Below are 20,721 nucleotides of genomic sequence, written 5' to 3' on the forward strand. Positions count from 1 at the left end.
ATTTGCTGAGTGTGTCAGTCAGAGGTTTGCCAGAATAATATGTATATTAGTACAGCATTTAGGACATTGATGTAGTAAGTCAATGAGTGTCCGCCTACCAACAGTTCAACAGTCTTAGTACCGCTGTCCTCTGCTTTTTCCAGCACTGTGAATTTTCAGTCTTCTTTCCTTAGGTTACAAGTGTGTCTGACAGAGTCCATTTCACCCAGGAGAGATCCACACTGGATCACACTGATGCAGCCTCTGGAGTATGCCATGCACCCCAAAGATCCAGGATTCAATAGCCTGGCATTCCAGAGCACCCGGCGAATTGGGTGAAGTGCCATCTTTGGCACATTGGATAGATTGTGGATGTTTGTGTATCTCATTTGAGGCCACAGTGTATGGTGCAAGGAGGCACGTATGTGTGTCACTTCATCTGAGGGTCTTGCGACCCCCTGTAGCTAATCTTAGGTCCATCTGTTAGTTAACAGCACACCATCTTTCACTTTTTTTAGAGCTCTTAGCATATTTTTTAACTAAATAGTGGTTTATATAAATATGTGTTTACCTTTTATAGATTATTGGCTTCAAGAAGAGGGCAACTCTGTCCTTCACATAAGTCTTTTATTCTGAGCATCGTGCACATATCAGACAATTATAAAAAAAATTCTAAAATGGTTATTGAATAAACGAGTGCTCATTGCATACCCAACTATATACTTGGGTTTTATGATCAATATAGAGATGAACAAGCCAAAAGATACACAAATGGTTCAGTCTAGTGAGCAATGTAGGCAAATACATACTGCATATACATATATACACATATACCTATACACACATATATGTGTGTGTGTGTGTGTATCCAGTTGGTGCAGGGGTTACATGTTGAGCTTCTAACCACAAGTCAGCAGTTCAAAACCAGCAGCTGCTCTGCAGAAGAGGAGAGTTTCTACTCCTATAAAAAAATAGAAACAAGACAGTTTCCCCCTGTCCTATATGGCCAGCTGGCACAATAAACTATCGCACAGTATAAAGCAAAAAATTTCATATGTTTAGATGCTTTGTTTTAATAAAACTCTATCTTAGCAAATCCACTTCTAGGAATATATGCTAATGTTAAACTAGCACTCCCCCCCTCATTCACTATGGTAAGAATTTTTGTTCTGATGATGCCTGATACCTGATTCCTTCGACACCTCGTGATCCCACAGGCTGGGGTGCTTCTTCCATGTTGGATTTGTTGCTTCTGAGCTAAATGGCTGCTTGTTTACCTTTAAGCCTTATTAATATGATTCCTAACACTTTTGCATGTTGAAGACACCATTAAAAAGTTTTTTAAGAAGCCTCATAGAGTGGTAGAAAATTTTCGCAAATCATCTCTCTCCATGTTTCACAAAGAGGGAAATGCCACCTCCTGAGGGTCTTGGAACACTGCAGGGAGTTGCAAAAGCAGATATTCATGCTTTGTCTGGATTATAGGGTATCGTTCCTAGTTGTCGGAGGGGTGCTAAGTAATTTTTTCCCCCTGAAAAGCTGGTAGTAGGCCAAATAGTTTGGGCACCCATGGTATATCTAAAAAATGGCTTGTCACTAGAAGACAAACAGAGCTCCTACGACACAATTAAAGGCAAATAATCTGATTAGAAATCAGAAAATGGATGTGAAAAGCTCTTTTTCCAAAGAAGATAAACTATACAGCTGGCATGTAAGCACACACACACACACACACACACACACAAACGCTCTTTGTCACTACTAATCACGTAAATACAAATCAAGCCCCAGGAATAATTTACTTTATAATCACTATCATGGCTATGATTAAAAAGCCAGATGATAACAGGTATTTCCAAGGATGTGAAGAAATTGCTAGTAGAAATGTAAAATGTCACAGCCATTTTGAAAACATTCTGCTACTTATTCAAATGGTTAAACACAGAGTTGATCCAGAAAGTCTATTATGTTATATATCCCAAGAAGAATGAAAACTATGCCCCTACAAAAACTTGTACATACATGTTTATAACAGCATTAATAATTACAGTTAAAAAGTAGAAACAACCCAAGTGCCTGCTAATTGAAGTTTGAATAAACAAAATATAGTTTCCCATAGAGTAAAATATTATTTGGCAATAAAGGAAATGTAACTGATACATAGCATAACATGGATAACCCTTGAAACATTACGCTAAATAAAAAAACAATCAAAAGAACATCTATTGTATGATTCCATTTATATTAAACATCTAGAATAGGCAAATTCACAGAGAGAGAAAAATGAGCTTTTGGTTGCTGAGGGCTGGGGAAAGAGGGTTAAGAAATTATCAGTTCCAGGCAATATCACCCATGGCTGATTGTCTGACCACACCCCTCCTCCCCACACACGACTCTTATTAATTATGTACTTCCTGCTCTATGCGCACACTGCCATCTGTGAAGTGGCAGTCTGTCCTCTTAATTGTCAGGCCTGCGACTGTTCCAGCCTCTTGATCTGACCAATAATTTTTTTAAAAATACGGAAGACCAAAGAAGAATCAAGGCATTGAGTTGGGGTGATGTTGAGAATATGTAAAGTGCCCCAGACTGCCAAAAGGACAAGCAAATTTGTCTTGGAAGAAGTACCTTCCTGAGTGCTCCTTAGGGGCAGGGATGGCGCAACCTCTTCTCACGTACTTTGGGCATGTTGTTAAGAGCAAGCAGTCAGTCCCTGGAGAAGGACATTGTGCTTGGTAAAGTGGAGGGGCAGTGAAAAGGAGGCAGGCCCTCAAGGAGCTGGATCGACACACTGGCTGCAACGAGAGCTCAGACATGGAGCAAGTTGTGAGGATGACGCAGGCCCGGGTGGTATTTCAATCTGTTGTATAGTCACCATGAGTTGGAACCAACTGGAGGGCATCGACATATGACAACAATAGAAATAAAATCGATGTGCCTAAATAAGGTCAATTTAAAATATTTGCTAGAATTTTAATATAGAAGCCAAAACAAAATGCCTTATGATCCCACCATTTAGATAACTGACCATCTTTTCCCTTATTTTCTCCAGAAAGTGTAGGTAGAAGCAGCATGTGTGTTTTCCTCTTGAGATTGGAGGACTGTGCTCAAGAGGCTCTTGACAAAGCACTCTCGATTTTGCAAAGTGCTTTTTTGCTGTAATCAACATTTTGTTACTCATTTTAAACTGCCCTCTAGTTTTTTCACTATGACATATATATCCTTCTGAGTAATATATTCCCTTTATTTATCCTCAGCAAATCATATATCAGAATATAAATTGTTTTATATCAACATATAAATCTACTTTATATTAAAATCACCATATAACCTATAGCACAAATGTGCCATAACTTCTTTATATGCTCCCCTATTATGGCATGCAAATTACTTTTGGCTTTTAATAATGTAATGTGCTGTCCTATAATCCATACCAGTAAAATTACAATTTTCATCAATTTACCCTCCTTTGAAGGTGTATGAAACTTCTCATTATTTCACATTGTGTTATCAATTCTTTTTATTTTAAATTAACTTTTTAAATACTTATGAATGTGGTAGGGGTTTACACTTCAGACCATTGACTCTGCATTCAGCAATTCAGATGATTCATCAGTCTCCTGCCCCTATATACTAGCTTTCATCACTTCTCCTGAGAAGGAAATATTCTCATTCTGATAAGATATCAGAAATTATGTCATGCTTGTTTTGATTTTTAAATCCCTTCCCTCTAAATTTATAGTAGAGAAAATATAGGTATATTGGTTACAATGTTATTCATGCCATTGGCCTTTTTTTCTATTTCAAATTGTCATTATGGAATTTGATATTTTAAAAAAATAAATGTATCTGGTTTTAATAGGCTGTCTGTACAAAAGGCATGGAACACTACTCCGACTGCCTCTGATTCACAAGTGCAAGAAAGCTCAAAGTCAACATCAAACAGCTTCTGGCTGATTCTGCTGAGAAAGAAGTCAGACATGCCTCCACCCTCCAACTTTGTCCACCAGTTCTGAGCAACCATTCTGCCCAGGGCACATAATTCATCCCCCAAGCTCAAAGAACTCACAGCCTGTACTCACATTTATTGAGCTTATTATGAAAGTTAAGTTACCTATCAGAGATGCCTACCACACAGTTGCTTTCAGTGAGGCGTGCCTCTTCTCAGCTCTGCCCGTGGAAATACTTGACTGATCCTTAGCCTTTCAGTCACATGACCTCTTGGCATATGCCTGCACAGGCAATGTCACAAGATTCTTTTAGTGCAGCCAATAAGGCCTCCAAGGGTAGGCCACTCCACCTTAAGCCTCAGCCCGAAGGTTCTCAGATCCACCTCTAAAGATCAGCAAGCCTCACTCCGTGGATTAAGTGCTTGGAGGCAACCCACACTATCCGCGAGTCTCCTGCTCACAGGTACTCATCTTCATCCCGTTGGCCAGAAGCTCCACTGCCCCATCTTGTGCTTTGGCCCATCTCACATGTACAATTCAACGATCTTAACCAACCTTACCAGGTGATGTAATTGTCACCATAAATGATTTTTAGCACTTGCCATCCTCTTCCCTCCCTATAAGATGCTCAAGTGTTCAGGTGTTAAGCAGAAGATTGCTACCTCAAATCCACCACTTTTCTGTGGGAGGAAAACACCCAGTCAGCGTTCCTAAAGATTCCCCAACACCAAACCCAACCCACCACCATTGAGTTTATTCAGACTACACCAACACTCTTTCGGGTTTTCAACAACCTAATCTTTTCCCAGAGGAGTAGCACAGAAGTTTGAACTGCTGACCCTGAAGTTATCAGTCAGTCCAGTGATGTCTGCAGAGATCACAGGCATGGGAATCATATAGGCTCTTTTATTCTGACCGATATGGTCACTATGTGGGGCCCTGGGGCCATAGTGGGTAATGGTTACACAATGAGCTGCTAGCCACAAGGCCAGCAGTTTACTTTGTGGAGAAAGACAGGGGTTCCTACTCCTACAAAGAGTTGCCGCCTTGGAACCTCACAGGGACAATTCTACCCAGTCCTATAGAGTTGCTAATAGTTGGAATTGACAAGATGGCAGTGAACTTGCAGTTTGAGTACAGGGTCACTCTTACTAGGAAGGACTGAGGACAGGCCCTCAATGCAATGCATTGACACAGTGGCTACAACAATGGGGTCAAACAGGAACAAGTGTGAGGATGGGGAAGGACTGGGCAGGAGTTCATTCTGTTGTGCAGAGGGCTGCTATGGATTGGAGCCCTCTCACTGACACCTAGCAAGAACAACATTACTCACACTTGAATCTATTGCAACAGCCTTAGATTGGCTTGATTTGCGTGGGGTTTTGTTTGTTTGCTTGTTTTGCTTGGTGTTAGTTATTTGGTAGCGAGGAGCCCTGGGAGCACATGCTGACGCACTCAGTTACTAACCCCAAAATTGGCCATTCCAATCCACTCCGCTGCTCCCTAGAAGAAGGGCCTCGCAATGCGCTTCCAGCATATTGCAACCAAGAAACTAGAGCACAGTTCTGTTCTGGGGTCACTATGAATTGGAGCCAACTCAACAACACCACCAATGTATCTCTGACTCACTCAAGCCTGGTGTTTTCACCTGCCTTCTCTCTCTTGTAAAGTTCTTTTATTTGTTTTTGAAAAACAGTTATTAGTAGGATGTAGTTCTGGCAATATATAGATTGCTAGAATTAAGGGATGTATTTCAAATCCCCTGGGTAAGTAGCTTCAAATTCTGTTCATTTCTGTGGATAAAACACATAATTGCATAGGATGAGGGACCTGATCTAGTCTGGAGCACCAGAATCATGTTATGTGAGAAGTGATACTTGAGTTACGACTTGAAAAATGAGTAGCATGTCACTAAGCAATGCACAGCACTGGAATGTAGGCAACAGTCATTTGGCATATATGCATCTAAGGCTGGAGCAGACAGAGCGAGGTGAGAAACGGACAACCAGTGTGGCGGAAGTGCAGAAGGCAAGCAGCTAGGATTTACAAGATAAAGCCAGAAATATAAACAAAAGCCTTTTGGTTATGTAAAGAGCTGGAGGGATTTGCAAGGCTAAATAATCTGAGAAAGCATCTCTCGCTGCCATCGAGTCAATTCTGCCTTGTAGCAATCCTAGGACACAGAACTGCTCAGCTGCAAGGAGGAGAATGTAGTGGAGAGGCCCAAGAGGTACCGAGAGCGCAAGTCATTGCTTATCACAGTAGTCTGGGGCAAGCCAGAGGACTAGGGTAGGGATCTATTGTTATATATCTTCTCTTATTTATCAGGCACACTGTGCAATGAATTTCACATGCTGGGTCTAGACTGGTTAATTTCAGAGCCATCAAAATCAAGAAATAAATCATTATATTGCCTGTGGGGGGAAAATATGACACTGGAACAGTCAGTTCTGTGATGAACATTTTAAGTAAAATGTTCCTCTTTCTCTTTTATTGGAGAAAATCAGATTATGGTATGAAGTTGCATATTCTGATTATCACCAGACATAATTTACTGAGTGAAGCCTGGAACATCAAATACTATCATCTCTCCCTCTGAGAATTAAGGACCCGAGATAGAGAACTGGAGACATGTTGTGCCGAAGATGAAAGATGTTTTTTAACGACCAAACTGCCTACATGATTAAATAAATTTGTGTTTATGCAGGGCAAGGGAAAGCTATTCCCCCTTTCCTGGATCTCATCTCGCCTTGATGAGCATGACTCCTACCTGCTGCACAGTTGACTACTGCTGTTAACTTGCCGCGGCGGCGGACCCCTTTATCAATCTGTTCGTGGAATGAAGAATAGCTTCACCCAAGATACAATAAAATTGTTTATTTAGGCTGAACTTAAGGAAAACACTGTCCCTCCCTAAAGACCAGTAGGGGAGAGAAGTCCTCTGATCCCCATCAGGTGAGTGAGCTGCACCTTACTTCCAGGGCACAGTCAAGAGCAGGGGGAGAGTCAGTATCAACTCTCTATGCTAAACTACTTTGATTATGTTGCTTCTCGTTCCCTGTGGCTTTGTTTATGTTTAGCACTTTTCTCCCTTCTTCTGGTACCCAGCACTCCTCTACCTCTGCCTCCCTCCCCGCCTGCCACACATCCCATAAGATCTTGCTCACTGCTCGTAAGCACTCATCCTTCCTAATTTATTAGCTGAGATCAGTCAAAGGTACAACAGGTCCTAGGTATGATGACATGTTAATCAGTAAATGTAAGGAAAGACTTGTAGAAAATAACAAAGAGAACTTATATTGATGAGACTGGAAGAATTGTGAAACCAAATTACCTATATCTGGGGATATTGCCTATTACTTTATATTAGCCCATAAAAAGATGGAAGAGCTGACCAGCCTACCATGACAGCAAGTTAGAGAACATATTTCTTAGCAGACAATACCAGATACTCACGAAAAAATATTTCTGTGTCTGTCCAGATTCTTCTAAGGGCTTAATTTCTGACATTTTCTTTGTGAATCCATGTTCAGTGGTTCACAAATTTTATTTATTGAACATGTTAACATCAAATATCATTACCCTTTTAAAAAAGGTCACTGCCTCAGCACACTATGGCTAAGGCAGAGGAAGACCCTGGGCGGTCACAACGGTAAAAGTCAACACAGTAATACTATCATATATACAAACCTATAATAAGTCATAAAAAACAATCATTTTAAAAATAATTTTATTGGCTCATACAATGCTTATCAAAATACATACATATAGCCATTGCATCAAGCACATTTGTAAATTTGTTGCCATCATCATTCTCATTACATTTGCTCTCCATGTAAAACCCCTGGCATCAGCTCCTCATTTTCCCCCCTCTCTCTGCTCCTCCCTCATGAACCCTTGATAATTTATAAATTATTATTTTGTCATATCTTGCACTGTCAGATGTCTCCCTTCATCCACTTTTCTGTTTTCCGTCCCCCAGGGGGGAGTTTATATGTAGATCCCTGTAATTGGTTCCCCCTTTCTACCCTGCCTTCCCCCCACCCTCCCGGTATTGCCACTCTCACCACTGGTCCTTAAGGGAGCATCTCTCCTGGATTCCCTGTGCAACAAACAATAATTTATGAGTGCATGATGGACAGAAATGTTAGCTAAACATGTGTGGGATGGACTACGGGGGAAGATGCACAGCATATCGTCACATAGGGACCACTCACTGCCATCCAATGGATTCCAATTCTTAGCAACCCTAAGGGACTGGGTAGAACTGGTCCTGCTCTTTTCCAAGAGTAAATTTTTATGGGAGCAGAAAGCCTCACCTTTATCCTCTGGAAGGGCTGGTAGCTTCAAAATACTGACTTTGTGGTTACCAGCCCAAATCATAACTCACCTTGCCACCAGGAATCCTTATTATATTTATGACAGTCATTATTTCTACACAATAGATGACACAACCTTGCTTTACGGAAGTCAAGAGGATTTGAATCCCTTACCGATGAAGATCAAAGACTATAGCCTTCAATGTTGATTAAATCCCAGCATAAGGAAAATAGAAATCCTCATCAGTAGATCAGTAAATATCATCACAACAAATAGAAAAAAGATTGAAGTTGCCAAGAATTTAATTTTACTCATATCCACAATTAACCCCCATGGCAGCAGCAGTAAGGACATCAAATGCTCTATTTCTGTGTTAGTCCGGGTTGACTAGAGAAACAAATTCATAGGCACTCATATGTGTATCAGAAAGAGCTTTATCTAAACGAGTAATGTATATTGAGAAAACATCCCAACCCAGTCCAGATCAAGTCCATAAATCCAGTATTCGCCCACTTATTTGATACTCGTTCATAAATTCCTCTTCAGATTCACACAGCCATGCAATGATGCCAAATGGTGGAAGATCACAGGCCAGTGTGTAAAGTCTTATAGATCCAGTGGCAGTGGAAGCATCTTAGCACTGGTGTGGATCTCCATGAGGCTCCTCCAGCTCCAGGGCTTTGGTTCCATCAGTGTGTCTCCGTATAGATTGCTAACAGGAATGTCTCAAAGGGAGAGTGTGTATCTGGCCTCCGTGAGCTACTTATCTCCATCTTGCCTCCAAATGAGGTCATCAAGCTGCAACCTGATTAAAGGCTAGAATCTACCCCTTCCCCAGGTTGACAGTAAAATAAGTAATTGCCACAATTGTTTTAGACAACTTTTCTGAAAAGGATCTGTGTAAACTATTAACAAGCAAGGATGGCATTTAGAAACGAAGGCATGCCTGACTCAAACCATCTTACTTTCATTCATCCCATATCCTCATAAAAGCTACACAACGAATAAGGAAGATTGAAGAACAATTGATGTCTTTGAATTATGATGTGGGGGAAGGATATTAAATATAGCATTTATTGCCAGAAACGAAGAAATCTTTTTGTTTAGTAGTATATACTTTTTGAAGAAGTATAGCCAGATGTGCTTTAGATGTGAGGATGATGAGACTTGCCTGGGTATTTTGGACAGGTCCTCAGGAAGGATAAATTCTTGGAAAATGAAAACCAAAAACAACAAAACCTGTGACAAGATGGATTGACACAATGGCTGCAACAATGAGTTCAAGTGTAACAACTGTTTTGCTCTGTCACACATAGGGTCCTCTGACTCAGAGGTGATTCAGTGGCTCCTAGCAACATAACAACCACATACATGAGGAATGTCCTCTTCTTGACCAGCAGCTATGGCCTGGAAAGCAGTGGTTGACCAAACACACAGTTAAGAAGGCAGACAGGGAGGAAATATTGGCAAATGGAAACAGAGATGGAGGAAATAGGGAAAGTATTATTAAATTGAGGGGATTGGCATTAGTGTCACAAAGCAAAAGATAAATAAAATGTTGAATAGGAACTAATGTGCTCTGTAAACTTTCACCCAAACCACAATAAAATACAAATCCAGCTAGACCAGAGGACGTACGTTGGTACAAATAGGAACTGGAAACTCAGGGAATCCAGGACAGATGATCCCTTCATGACCAGTGGTGAGAGAGTGCAGGGAGGGTGGGGTGGAAAGGGGGAACTGCTTACAAGAAGCTACATAAAACCTCCTCTCTGGGGGGATGGACAACAGAAAAGTGGGTGAAGGGAGATGTCGGACAGTGTAAGATATGACAAAATAATAATAATATAAATTATCAAGGGTTCATGAGGGATGGGGGAGCAGGGAGGGAGGGGGAAAATGAGGAGCTGATACCAAGGGCTCAAGTAGAAAACAAATGTTTTGAGAATGATGATGGCAACACATGTACAAATGTGTTTGACACGATGGATGGATGGATGGATTGTGATAAGAGTTGTATGAGCCCCCAATAAAACAATTTAAAAAATAAAATAAAAACTGCATGTGTAGCAAAAAAAGAATATGTATTTTTAAAAATGTTACTGCCTCAGATCAATGCTTCATTGATTTCCCCCTAGCTTTAGCTTCCAAGTCTCTTCTTTTTAGTATACTGATAATTATAAAGAATGAGATGTACTAAGTACATTCTCTCACCATTGAAATTCTACATTTGCTTCCTAAGCAAGTAATGTGGCATGAGGAATCAGTTGGCATCCCGAAGCACTACTTGTAGGCACTTAATTCTTGAAATCCAATGAAATTTTGCAACATGATCTCAGTGACATTGTGCCTTAAGAAATACGTCTGAACAGTATCGGTAGGGAGAGCGTTATTGTGACTATTAATCGTGACTGCTTGGAGTGAAATGAGAGCAAATCCGAGCTGTAGGGAAGCGTTTTTACAGGAGACTCTGCATGCAGCAGAGGCCTGGACTGCTCTCCTGTGTCTCATTTCCTCTCCAGGTCGCTCAATGCCACCCTCTTCCAGTGAAGCCCATGGGGAATTGTTGTTTGTTGTTAGTTGTCCAATCTTCTCTGACTACGGAGATGCCATAGACAATCAAAGGAGAGGCTGCTTGCCCGGGTCCATCTTCACAATTGTTAGTATGAGTATTTGTCAGACTGCGCCTCCTGCTTCAGACGAGTCTCCTTCTCTTGGGATCAGCCTTTTGTCTTCAGGACCAACCTTCCCAGTCGGACTTGCTGTTTCAGCAAATCCCGTTCTCTTCGTCACGCCTGGGCTGACAGCAGGCTGTTTTCCTTGCTGAACGCTTACTTTTGTACTTGGAGAACCCTTCAGTGCCTCTGTGTATTAGATGCTTGGCATTGCTGGAGTCGCTTTCTTGAACCTTGACGTTCTCATTTGTAAAACGGATAATAAGAGAAGGGGTTTTGATGAGCTAATGCCTGTAGAGTGCGTCAGAGTCTGCTCTGTAGCAGTCACAGAAGAGAACTATCAAGGGGTCTTGTTGGTGTTTGAAATGACTGGCTCACAGTCACAATTGTTGGCATGCTCACCTGCATTCTTGTAGCCACTGTTTAAGTACCTTGCATCCAAGGGGCTCACTTCAACTACCATATTGGAAGCAAGGAGGCATGGTGGGAGCACAGCGGGTTACTTATTGGGCTGCTACCCACAAGGTCAGTAGTGTGACACCACCAGCAACTGTAGGAGACAGATAAGGCTTGCTACTCCAGTTAAATGGGGTGATATATTGAGGGTGCAGTATGGCATTGAGGAAACGCATATCTATCCTCTAGGTCTTTAATATTTCTTCCCCTTACTATTATGACCTTAGCTTTACCTCATTAATCTTGTTAGACACGCATATGTTCACTTGGATAATTAAGATCATTTGATGATGAAATCCAAGATAGATAAACCCTTCAGAAATAGTAATGATATTAATGATTCCCTGAGGGTGTGGAAAGAGAGGGTTGAGGAAGGGGGACTGATCACAATGATGACTCTATAGCCCTACTCAAGAAACAAATACAGAATTGTAGGTGAACAGACGCAATGGATGGTGTAAGACACAGCAAATAATAATAATATGTAATATAGTAATAGGGGTTCCTGGGGTTTGGGTGGGGTGGGAATGGGGAAAAGGGGGAGTTGATATCAGAGAATTCAAGAAGAAAGAAAATGTTTTGAAAATGATGGTGGCAGCAATTGTACAATGATGCTTGGTCTAATTGAATTATGGATTGGTATAATATCTATAAGGGCTCCTAATGAAATGATTACAGGAGGAGGAGGAGAAGAAGAAGAAGAAGAAGAAGAAGAAGAAGAAGAAGAAGAAGAAGAAGAAGAAGAAGAAGAAGAAGAAGAAGAAGAAGAAGAAGAGTTACAATCTCCGAAACCCACAGGCGCAGATCTTCTGTCCTTTAGGGTCACTATGAGTTGGAATTGACTCAATGGCAGTGAGTTCTAGTACTAAATGAGCTGTACTCCGTGTGATTCATATAGTTTTCTTTGGCTAACATTCAAAAGTCGATTTCCAGGCCTTTCTTCTTAGTCTGGAAGTTCTGCTGAAACCTGTGCACCAGGGGTGACAGTGCTTGTGCTTGAAATGCTGGTGGCCCAGCCTCCAGTGTCACAGCGACACGCCAGCCACTTCATGCGGCAAACCAACTAATAGGACAACTGTTGTCATGATTGTTACTACTGCCAACAGCCTCACAGTTTTGTTGAGAAGCTTTCTCTTGCCTTGCCATCAGCAGGCTGAGTGAATGACTTCCCTGTGCTGTGCTCTTACTTCTTTATTGCCCTTCTTACCTGGTAGTCTTATCATTCCCATGGGCATTGTTTGCTCTCAGTTGCCGGGCAATGAAATTGTTAGTAGGGAGAAATAGAAATGGTAATGGCTCAAGGAGCTCTAATTCCTATTTTATGAATTGCCAGCAAAAGTGTTGTAAGAATATGATTGCTCACGATAAATGGATAAATGGAGTTCTCTTTAATTCCCTGGCTTTGGGCTATGCAAGTGAAGAGCTAATGAGTATTTCTGATTTTTCAGGCATGGCACTAACTCTTGTAGTTACCTTGTTTTTTCTTCACCTTAACAATGCGGTTGGTATTCTTGTTAGTCCCATACTGCATGTAAGAGAACCGAGGGCCCAGTAATAGGTCATCTACAACTAAATTGACTGCTGTCCAGATAGATGATTTTGTGTTGGGATAGACGTTAACCAAAAAGTTAGCAGTTCATTCTCACCAGTCACCAGGTGGAACAAAGAGGAGGCTTTCTACTCATATAGAGTGGCAGTCTTGGAAACCCACAGGGGCAATTCTACCCAATTCCACTGAGTCACTGGGAGTCTGAACTTCTAACTCAAGAACTGCCGGCTCTGATGCCGCCTCTGACTCTTGTCTTTCGGACTGAATAGTGTGTAAAATGCATTTCATACATTTTCTTCATTACTGGGCTTCCAGGTACTCCTTCCAAGATGAGGAAGACATGTTCATGGTGGTGGACCTGTTGCTGGGCGGGGATCTGCGTTATCACCTGCAGCAGAATGTTCGCTTCCAGGAAGACACTGTGAAGCTCTTCATCTGTGAACTTGCTCTGGCCCTGGACTACCTGCAGAGCCAGCGCATCATTCACAGGTCAGTCGAGTCAACAAGACACAGTCTTGAACTGAATGCACATAACCTGTTCAATTGTATAAGGCATTATTCAGCTTGCCATGAAATCTGTTACATTCTCATAACAGTTTTTCAAAATAGGTTATTATCTCCTCTTTTGCAGATTACAATACAATAATTAAAATACAATACAATTGAGTATATAGAGTTTAATTTTCCCAAGACTAATTTAAGTTTGTCAATTACAAACTAGGATCAATGCACACCGGCACTATCTTCTAAGTAAGCCTGGACAAAGAGTAGGGAAAGATGGGAATCATGGGTTATGTATTAAGCAGCTAATCACAGGTGCCACTCCTCTGAAGAAAGATGAGCATAAACATTTACAGTCTCAGATACCCAAAGGGTAGGTTTACTCTGTCTTATAGGGTCACTGTGACTTGGACCGAACTTGATGACAGTGATTTTTTAATCAAATAATTAAAATAAAAATGGAGGAGCAGCAAGGAGAGAACGAAACAGAAAGGGAAGAACAATAATTTTTCAGAAAGAATATTTGAGACCTTTTGATATGTGCCTGGCATCCACTAAATAAGCTTCCTAGTGGCACAACAGGTTAAGCATTGGACAACTAACAGCAAGATTGGAATTTCAAAACCACCAGTCATTCTGTGGCAGGAAACTGAGGCTATAGATCAGAAACCACTCTAAAAAAGAGATTTTTGTTCTCCTCTGTGTACTGCATATGGACATCCATAGGAACAATGTCTCACCCACAGTGGGGCATTTCCAATAACTGTAAAACCAATCAGATAATCGACAGAAAAAGATAATATAGTATTGAAGAAATGGCATGGGTATCCTATCTGACCTCATCTACCTACAAAAGGTAGAAGAATCCAATTCCACACTAGCCCAGGGCTGATGGCCAAAAGACAGAGGTCAGACATGCGTACATCCTCCATCCTTCTTGTGCTCAATTCTGATGCCACCAATCCCTTGTGTGACTTTCTGCTGGATATGATAACTTGTTGTAGTGGCTACACAAAACTCACTGACCATACTCACAAGTATGGGGTTTGTTGGGGGGAGTTATCAACTTATCACATGTTGGAAGATATTAGGGTACAGTCATTGTTCCAGAGAAGCACCGCAGCTGTGCCCATGATCTCCATGCAGAGCCCTCTGGTGCCTCCACCACTTCAAGCAGGGATCTCACATCCACTCCACTGGTTGCTTTCTTGATGGATTCTTCCAGCTTATGCTTCTGAGATGGTTCTCTTACACTCCGAGGAATGGAACAACTGACGAACACCTGAGTTTGAGTCTTCTACCCTTAATTCTCATCTGATCATTTGATAGGAGATGCAGAGACATGGATCAAAGAGCCACAGTTGAGCGATTTCACTTCAGCAGTCACATTTGTAATATGTGCACTTTTGTGATGATTTAAAATATAGTAGCTCACTTAATCTCTTTACTAATGTGTGACAAGTAATCAGAGCACATATGCTTAGTTCAGTATGGACTATGAGAAAAACATTCTTTAGAAATATGAAATATCATCAGGTGATTTTAAGTAAAAATAATTGTGGATGGAATCATCATTATAAATTACATATATGAATTATATACATCATTTAATTAAACCTCATTAAATGAAAAAGAATTACTTTCTCCTTTCATCATCCTAAATTTTCAAATAAATAACTGTGAGGTTTATAAGCACAGTTGTGTTTCATTTAGTTTAAAATATGGCTAAATAAATTATTTAATTTCCAGTAGTTGAAGTTTACCTGGAATTTATCTAGATTTATACAGAGCATGTAGATGAAGATGTACCATTCAGTTTGCATATTCTTTATGTGTTCAATTATGGACCAATCCTTTTCTTTTTTGGGGGGTAGGGATTCTTGGCAAGGGGATGAGAGGGTATTAGTCTTGTGCGCGCTATCCCCAAATCCACTGATCTGGGTCAGTTGTGGCGTATAGGGACCATTTAGGGTAGATTAGAACTTCTTTACGGGTCTTCAAAAGCTGTGAATCTTGTGGGAGCAGATAGCCTCAATTTTCTCCCATGGTGGGTTTGAACTGCCAACCTTGAAGTTAGCAGCCCAATGCCTACCCGCCAATTACACTGGGAATCTACACATTTACATAGCTATTATTTAATTTTATCTCTCCAGAAGGGCTTATTTGTAATGGCAAAGTACTACTCTTCCGGCCACAGATAAATGGAAAACAGACCAATTAATCATGTAGAATCTCAGAAGTGAATTTACACACCTGGTGTTTTGTCAATATCTGAACATCTCATCCACAGACCCACCTTTTCCCTTGTGTTAGGCCAGGTTGACTGGAGAGAAAAAATCCGGTGACTCTCATGTATGTATGCATGACATCATTGTATATCAAGAAGTAATTATATATCAAGAAAGCATCCCAGCCACTCGAACTCAAGTCCAACACGAGTCCATTGATCCAACACTAGTTCCTAAGTCGCTCTTCAGACTCATGGAGCACATGGGATGATGGAGAAGGCAGGAAGACCACCGGCCGAAGGGTGCAGTCATGTGGCCCCAAGGTCGGTGGAAATGTGGCAGGGCTCCGGCAGCTCTCAGGGGCAGGAGGGGGGGGGCAGCCGGCAGGAAGGTGAGGGGAGGATGGGCCCCGAGTTCTTGCTTATAAGAAAGCCACACCCTCAAGGACACAGCATCAGGCTGTGACTGATTGAGAGCCAGCAGCGTCGAGTTGACATAAAGTCATCCGACTGCCACTTCCCTGTACAGGCTTTCCGATCCTGGAAGGTTCTTTCTGATTAGCAGCTTTTCATATGAGGAGCTTGTGGATTCGCTCCCAGCGCATTCGCTCATACTCATTCTCTGAAACGTTGCTAACCTCAAGCTGCTGTTTGTCTCCTTACAGCACACACATCAGATAAGAGACAGTTCCTGTGAGAAGCCAACAGGACCTCAGGGCGACTTTCACACGTTCTTTCTCCTTCCCCTGTTTAAATGTGGGATCCATGTCTTTGCCTCATGGCCCCCTTGTCTCTGTCATTGCAAGGCAGGACGCTCTGGGCACTTATACCATGGACTAAGAACAGGATCCCTAGGAAAGCTTAGGGGGAAACAAGCAAACAACTTTATACAAGTTTGTCCTCCCAGAGTTTACTCATAGCAAGTACCTTTATCCTATCTGCCTCGCCCTCTTTTCAGTTCTCATCCTCCCAGGATGAACACAGGTGTGCCCTTAAAGCAGAAACTACAGGTGCATTTTCTTTCCTTGTACAGGATGTGTCCAGAGCTATCACTTAATTTTCATCTTCCAAAGGACCTACTTATCCAGAAATATCCCCTCAGCATAGCAATGAAATACAAGGTCAAGTTAGTGGCACTTTGTTGAGTCTTTGGTGAAAGTTTTTACAGCAAATTAGGTCCTTATTAGCCAATGTGCACCTTCAGTGACTCATTTAATACAGTGTCTCTCTCGATAGTCCCTTCAATTATGCTTTGCTTGTTCCCCTTCTGGCAGTCTAGCGTCCCTGCCTCCTCATCTTCTCCTCTTTGCTCGTTAGAAATTGATGACCCTTTAGTCTAATACTGATGGTTTTAATGAAGGGTACCAATCTTACGGGCAATTTCCTTTACTCTTTTTTGGCCATTCTGTTCTTTCATTGAAAGGTGACCTCAGAGTTAGGTTCAGATGTAGGTGTAACGAATGTCTCAGGGTGGTCAGCTCACCTCATGTAGTCTTTCTTTGTCTACTGCTTCCATTTTTCTTTCTATTTTTAAATAAGGGGAATTTAAATTCTGCTCCGTATTTTCTCCCCCTTCTATCTGGGACTACTAGGGCCCTAGTCAGAGTGATCAGTGGTGACAGTCAGGCACAGTCGAGTTCTTTTGTTCTTAGAATACAGCAAATTGTGTTGCTCTTATGGACTTGTCAGTTCTCTGGAATTTTGATTACATTCTTACATTTTGCTGGTGGCTTAGATAGCTGTTTGCCAGCTTGTAAGACCCCAAATGCCACTCACCTCATGTGGCACACTGAAAATCTGAGTGCTATATTAAAAGGATGAGGACCCTTGGTGGCGTAGTGGTTTCTAAGCAGGCCTGCAATTCACAAGGTTGACAGTTTGAAACCACTAGTGACTCCACCGGAGAAAGATGGGACTTTCTACTCCCGAGACGAGTTGTGGCCTTGGAAACTCACAGGGGCAGTTCTACCCTGACCTATAAGTTCACTATAAATCAGCATCAACTATATATAATTAAATAAGTATTTTATTTTTGAAAATGCTTTGATAATGAGACCTTTCTGCATTCACGTAACCAGCAAACAGTTGCCATCAATTTGATTTCTACTCATGGTGGTGAACCCATGCTTGTTCTAGTAGAACTGTGCTCCACTGGATTTTCAATGGCTGATTTTTCAGAAGTAGATTGCCAGGCCTTTATTTCAAGCATCTCAGAGTGTACTCCAACTTCCTACCTCTCAGTTAACAGCGGAGAGAATTTACTGTTTGTACCATCCAAGGATTCTGTCCTCAGCATTCCAAATACTTATGTGAACCTTTATGAATCTGAAATGATATGAAATGGCTTTAAATGCATGTACATGGTTGAATATTAATGTAAATGATAATAATGTTGGTACTCTGAACTTGAGATTTATGATGAGTCTCACAAAGCTAAAAGCACAAAGAACAATTCAGAAAAAATATATAGGCTTCTGCATATTACAATGCTATTTACAATTTCTCCCTTCAAAAGAATCAACAAAATTAGCACTGTATTTCATTGAATCTAAGATGATAAAACAACCCATGGAATGTAAAGGATTATGAATCCAAAGATATTAGAAGTCTAAATAAAATAAATTCTTGATGGAGTGCAAGAGATTCTACAGATAAAGAGCAAAGAAGAATGAGCATCTTCATAAGGCTGCAGATAGAATATGTGTGACTTCTTAACAGCAGATTAAAGCATACATTTCACCTCTGTGTACATGATAAAGTATTGAAAACTGCAGCAGTCAGCAGATTCAGCAGTAGGCTTCATTTAACTGAGGATGTCCTGGGTGCCAGGCACTCTGCTAACCACTCAGGTGAGTTATTTCACCTAATTTTCTCACCACCTTAGGAATACCAGCAGGATGTTGTCTGATCTAATTGTATACATCATGAACCCCTCAGTTTAGATGACATTCAAAATACAATTGGAGCAGTGCTGTTTCCTTAAAGTCAATTCTACCTCAGTGATGGCTCTTCATTTATTGAGGGGCTTTAAGTCCAAAGGAGAAGAAATAGCTGCAAACATCCTTTAAAAATCCAAACTTGGAACGTGCAAAGTGAAAACTCTGGGAAAATCTGAAGTTGTCAGAAAGGAAATGGAACATCAAAGATTGAAATTCTAGGCATCGATAAGTTAAAATGAACTAATATCTGCCCGTTTGAAGCTAGCATATGGTCGACTCTGGGATTACAAATTGAGGAATAGAACCACAATCATTATCAACAAGCACATTTCCTTTCTTCTCCCCTCCTGGTACCAGTACTCCCAGTACTGAGGGCTTTATCTGCCCTGAATTCCCTGTGTCCAGAGCTCTTATCTCTACCAATGTGTGTACTCCGGTCTAGTCAGATTTGCAAGGTATTGCTGAGTCATGGTACTGGTGGGAAGGAAGGACTCAGGAACTAGGAGAATGATGTGTGCTTTGTTGGTGCTACACTGCACCCTGGTTGGAGATATATCCCTCTACCGAGGGGGACACATAACAGAAAGGTGGCTGCAGGGAGACAATGGACAGTGTAAGACATGAAAGAACAGCAATAATATATAATTGATCAAGGTTTCATGGGGTGGTAGGGTGTGGGACAAAAGGGTAAAAAGAGGAGCTGATACCAAGGGCTCAAGTAGAAAGATATTGTTTTGGAAATGTTGGTGGCAACATAGGTACAGGTGTGCTTAATATCATTGAATGATGGATTGTTAAAAGATCTGTAAGATTGTTCCAATAAAATGATTAAGAAATAAAAAAATAAAGGGGGAAATAAAGCTCATTTCTAGATCTATACTGAAGTATCCAATGCTGAAATTGATAGGATATTATTCATACAGCCACAGGAAAGACCAGTTAAAACAACTGTTTTTCAAATTTATACAATACCTACTAAGGCTAAAGATGAAGCAATATGATTTCTACTCAATTCTTCAGGATGATGCTTGTATACCTACTGGTGGTTTGAAGGAAATATGGCTGCTAATAGAAGTCGTGCTGGAGCGCCATAAAATTATGCCAGAGTTGCTTATTGAGTCAAGTTCCATTCACAGCAACATAAACAGCTGCTGCTGCCGCGACCCACACCGACCTGTACTGATGGGATGAACGTGAAATATTTAGATGAGTTATATCTGTGGAAAGTAGCAACGGGGAACCTAAATATCAGTCAGAACAAGGCCACGGGCAATTTGTGCAACAAACTATTAATTCCTCATATAGAAATTCAAGTTGAAACTGAAGAAAATTAAAGCAAGTCCACAAGATCCAAACTAAGACTTTGAGTATATTCCACTTGAATTGAGAATAAGCATTTCAGGAACCGATTTGATACATTGAATAATAATAACATACGAGTTACGGGGTGATGTCAGGGGGGCCTCACGGGAAGAAAGGAAAATCTAAAGTTAGAACCAGAAGGGAAGAACATGTAGTCATTTCTACGTACAGTCAATTCAAACCTCAAGGCAAAATATTAATGGATTCGCGGGCAAAGTACTGTACTTGGCAGGAAAGTTCCCAAGAAGGTAAAAGGAACACACAAAGCACAGAACTGAAAAGAATGGATGGTCATTCCAGGACTAACGAGGTAGCATGTGGCCTTGGAGGAGGAAGTCCCAGCTGCACTGGAGGCAGTGGTGAAAAGGGAGGCTCCAGGAGTATGTGCAGCTCCGATGGAAATGTCTCAACACATGGAGCTATCTCTGGAGGCGTCACCCATCAGTGCCAAGAAATTCGGAAGACAGCTTCCTAGACAACTGATTGGAAGAGATCCGTACCTAGTCCACAGAAAGGGCAGTCAAAGGAACCCAGAAATGATTGAGTAATGTCATTAATAACATAAGCAAATAACATATTTGCTAACATTTATAAAATGGTGGCTGCAGTATGTCAACAGGGAACTGCCAGCAATTCCAACCAGACTTGAATGAGAATAAATGTGGAAGGAAGAATATCATACAGCGGATGGCTCTTGGCTAAAAGCAGAAAATCTGAGAAGCATTCTCACCTGTGGATTATTGATTAGGAAACTGTGTTTGTG

At 41.2% G+C, this 20,721-nt stretch overlaps 1 protein-coding gene across 1 annotated transcript in view; it reads left to right on the plus strand.

Moving 5' to 3' along the window:
- Positions 1 to 20,721, plus strand: part of STK32A (serine/threonine kinase 32A) — a 195,118-nt gene that overhangs the window by 71,249 nt on the left and 103,148 nt on the right. The window contains exon 5 of the mRNA XM_075543150.1: positions 13,245 to 13,418. Within this exon, the coding sequence (XP_075399265.1) occupies positions 13,245 to 13,418 (174 nt within the window). The remainder of the gene's footprint in view (positions 1 to 13,244; positions 13,419 to 20,721) is intronic.

The sequence above is a fragment of the Tenrec ecaudatus genome, chromosome 2 (assembly GCF_050624435.1).
Source record: "Tenrec ecaudatus isolate mTenEca1 chromosome 2, mTenEca1.hap1, whole genome shotgun sequence".
NCBI classification, from domain to species: domain Eukaryota; kingdom Metazoa; phylum Chordata; class Mammalia; order Afrosoricida; family Tenrecidae; genus Tenrec; species Tenrec ecaudatus.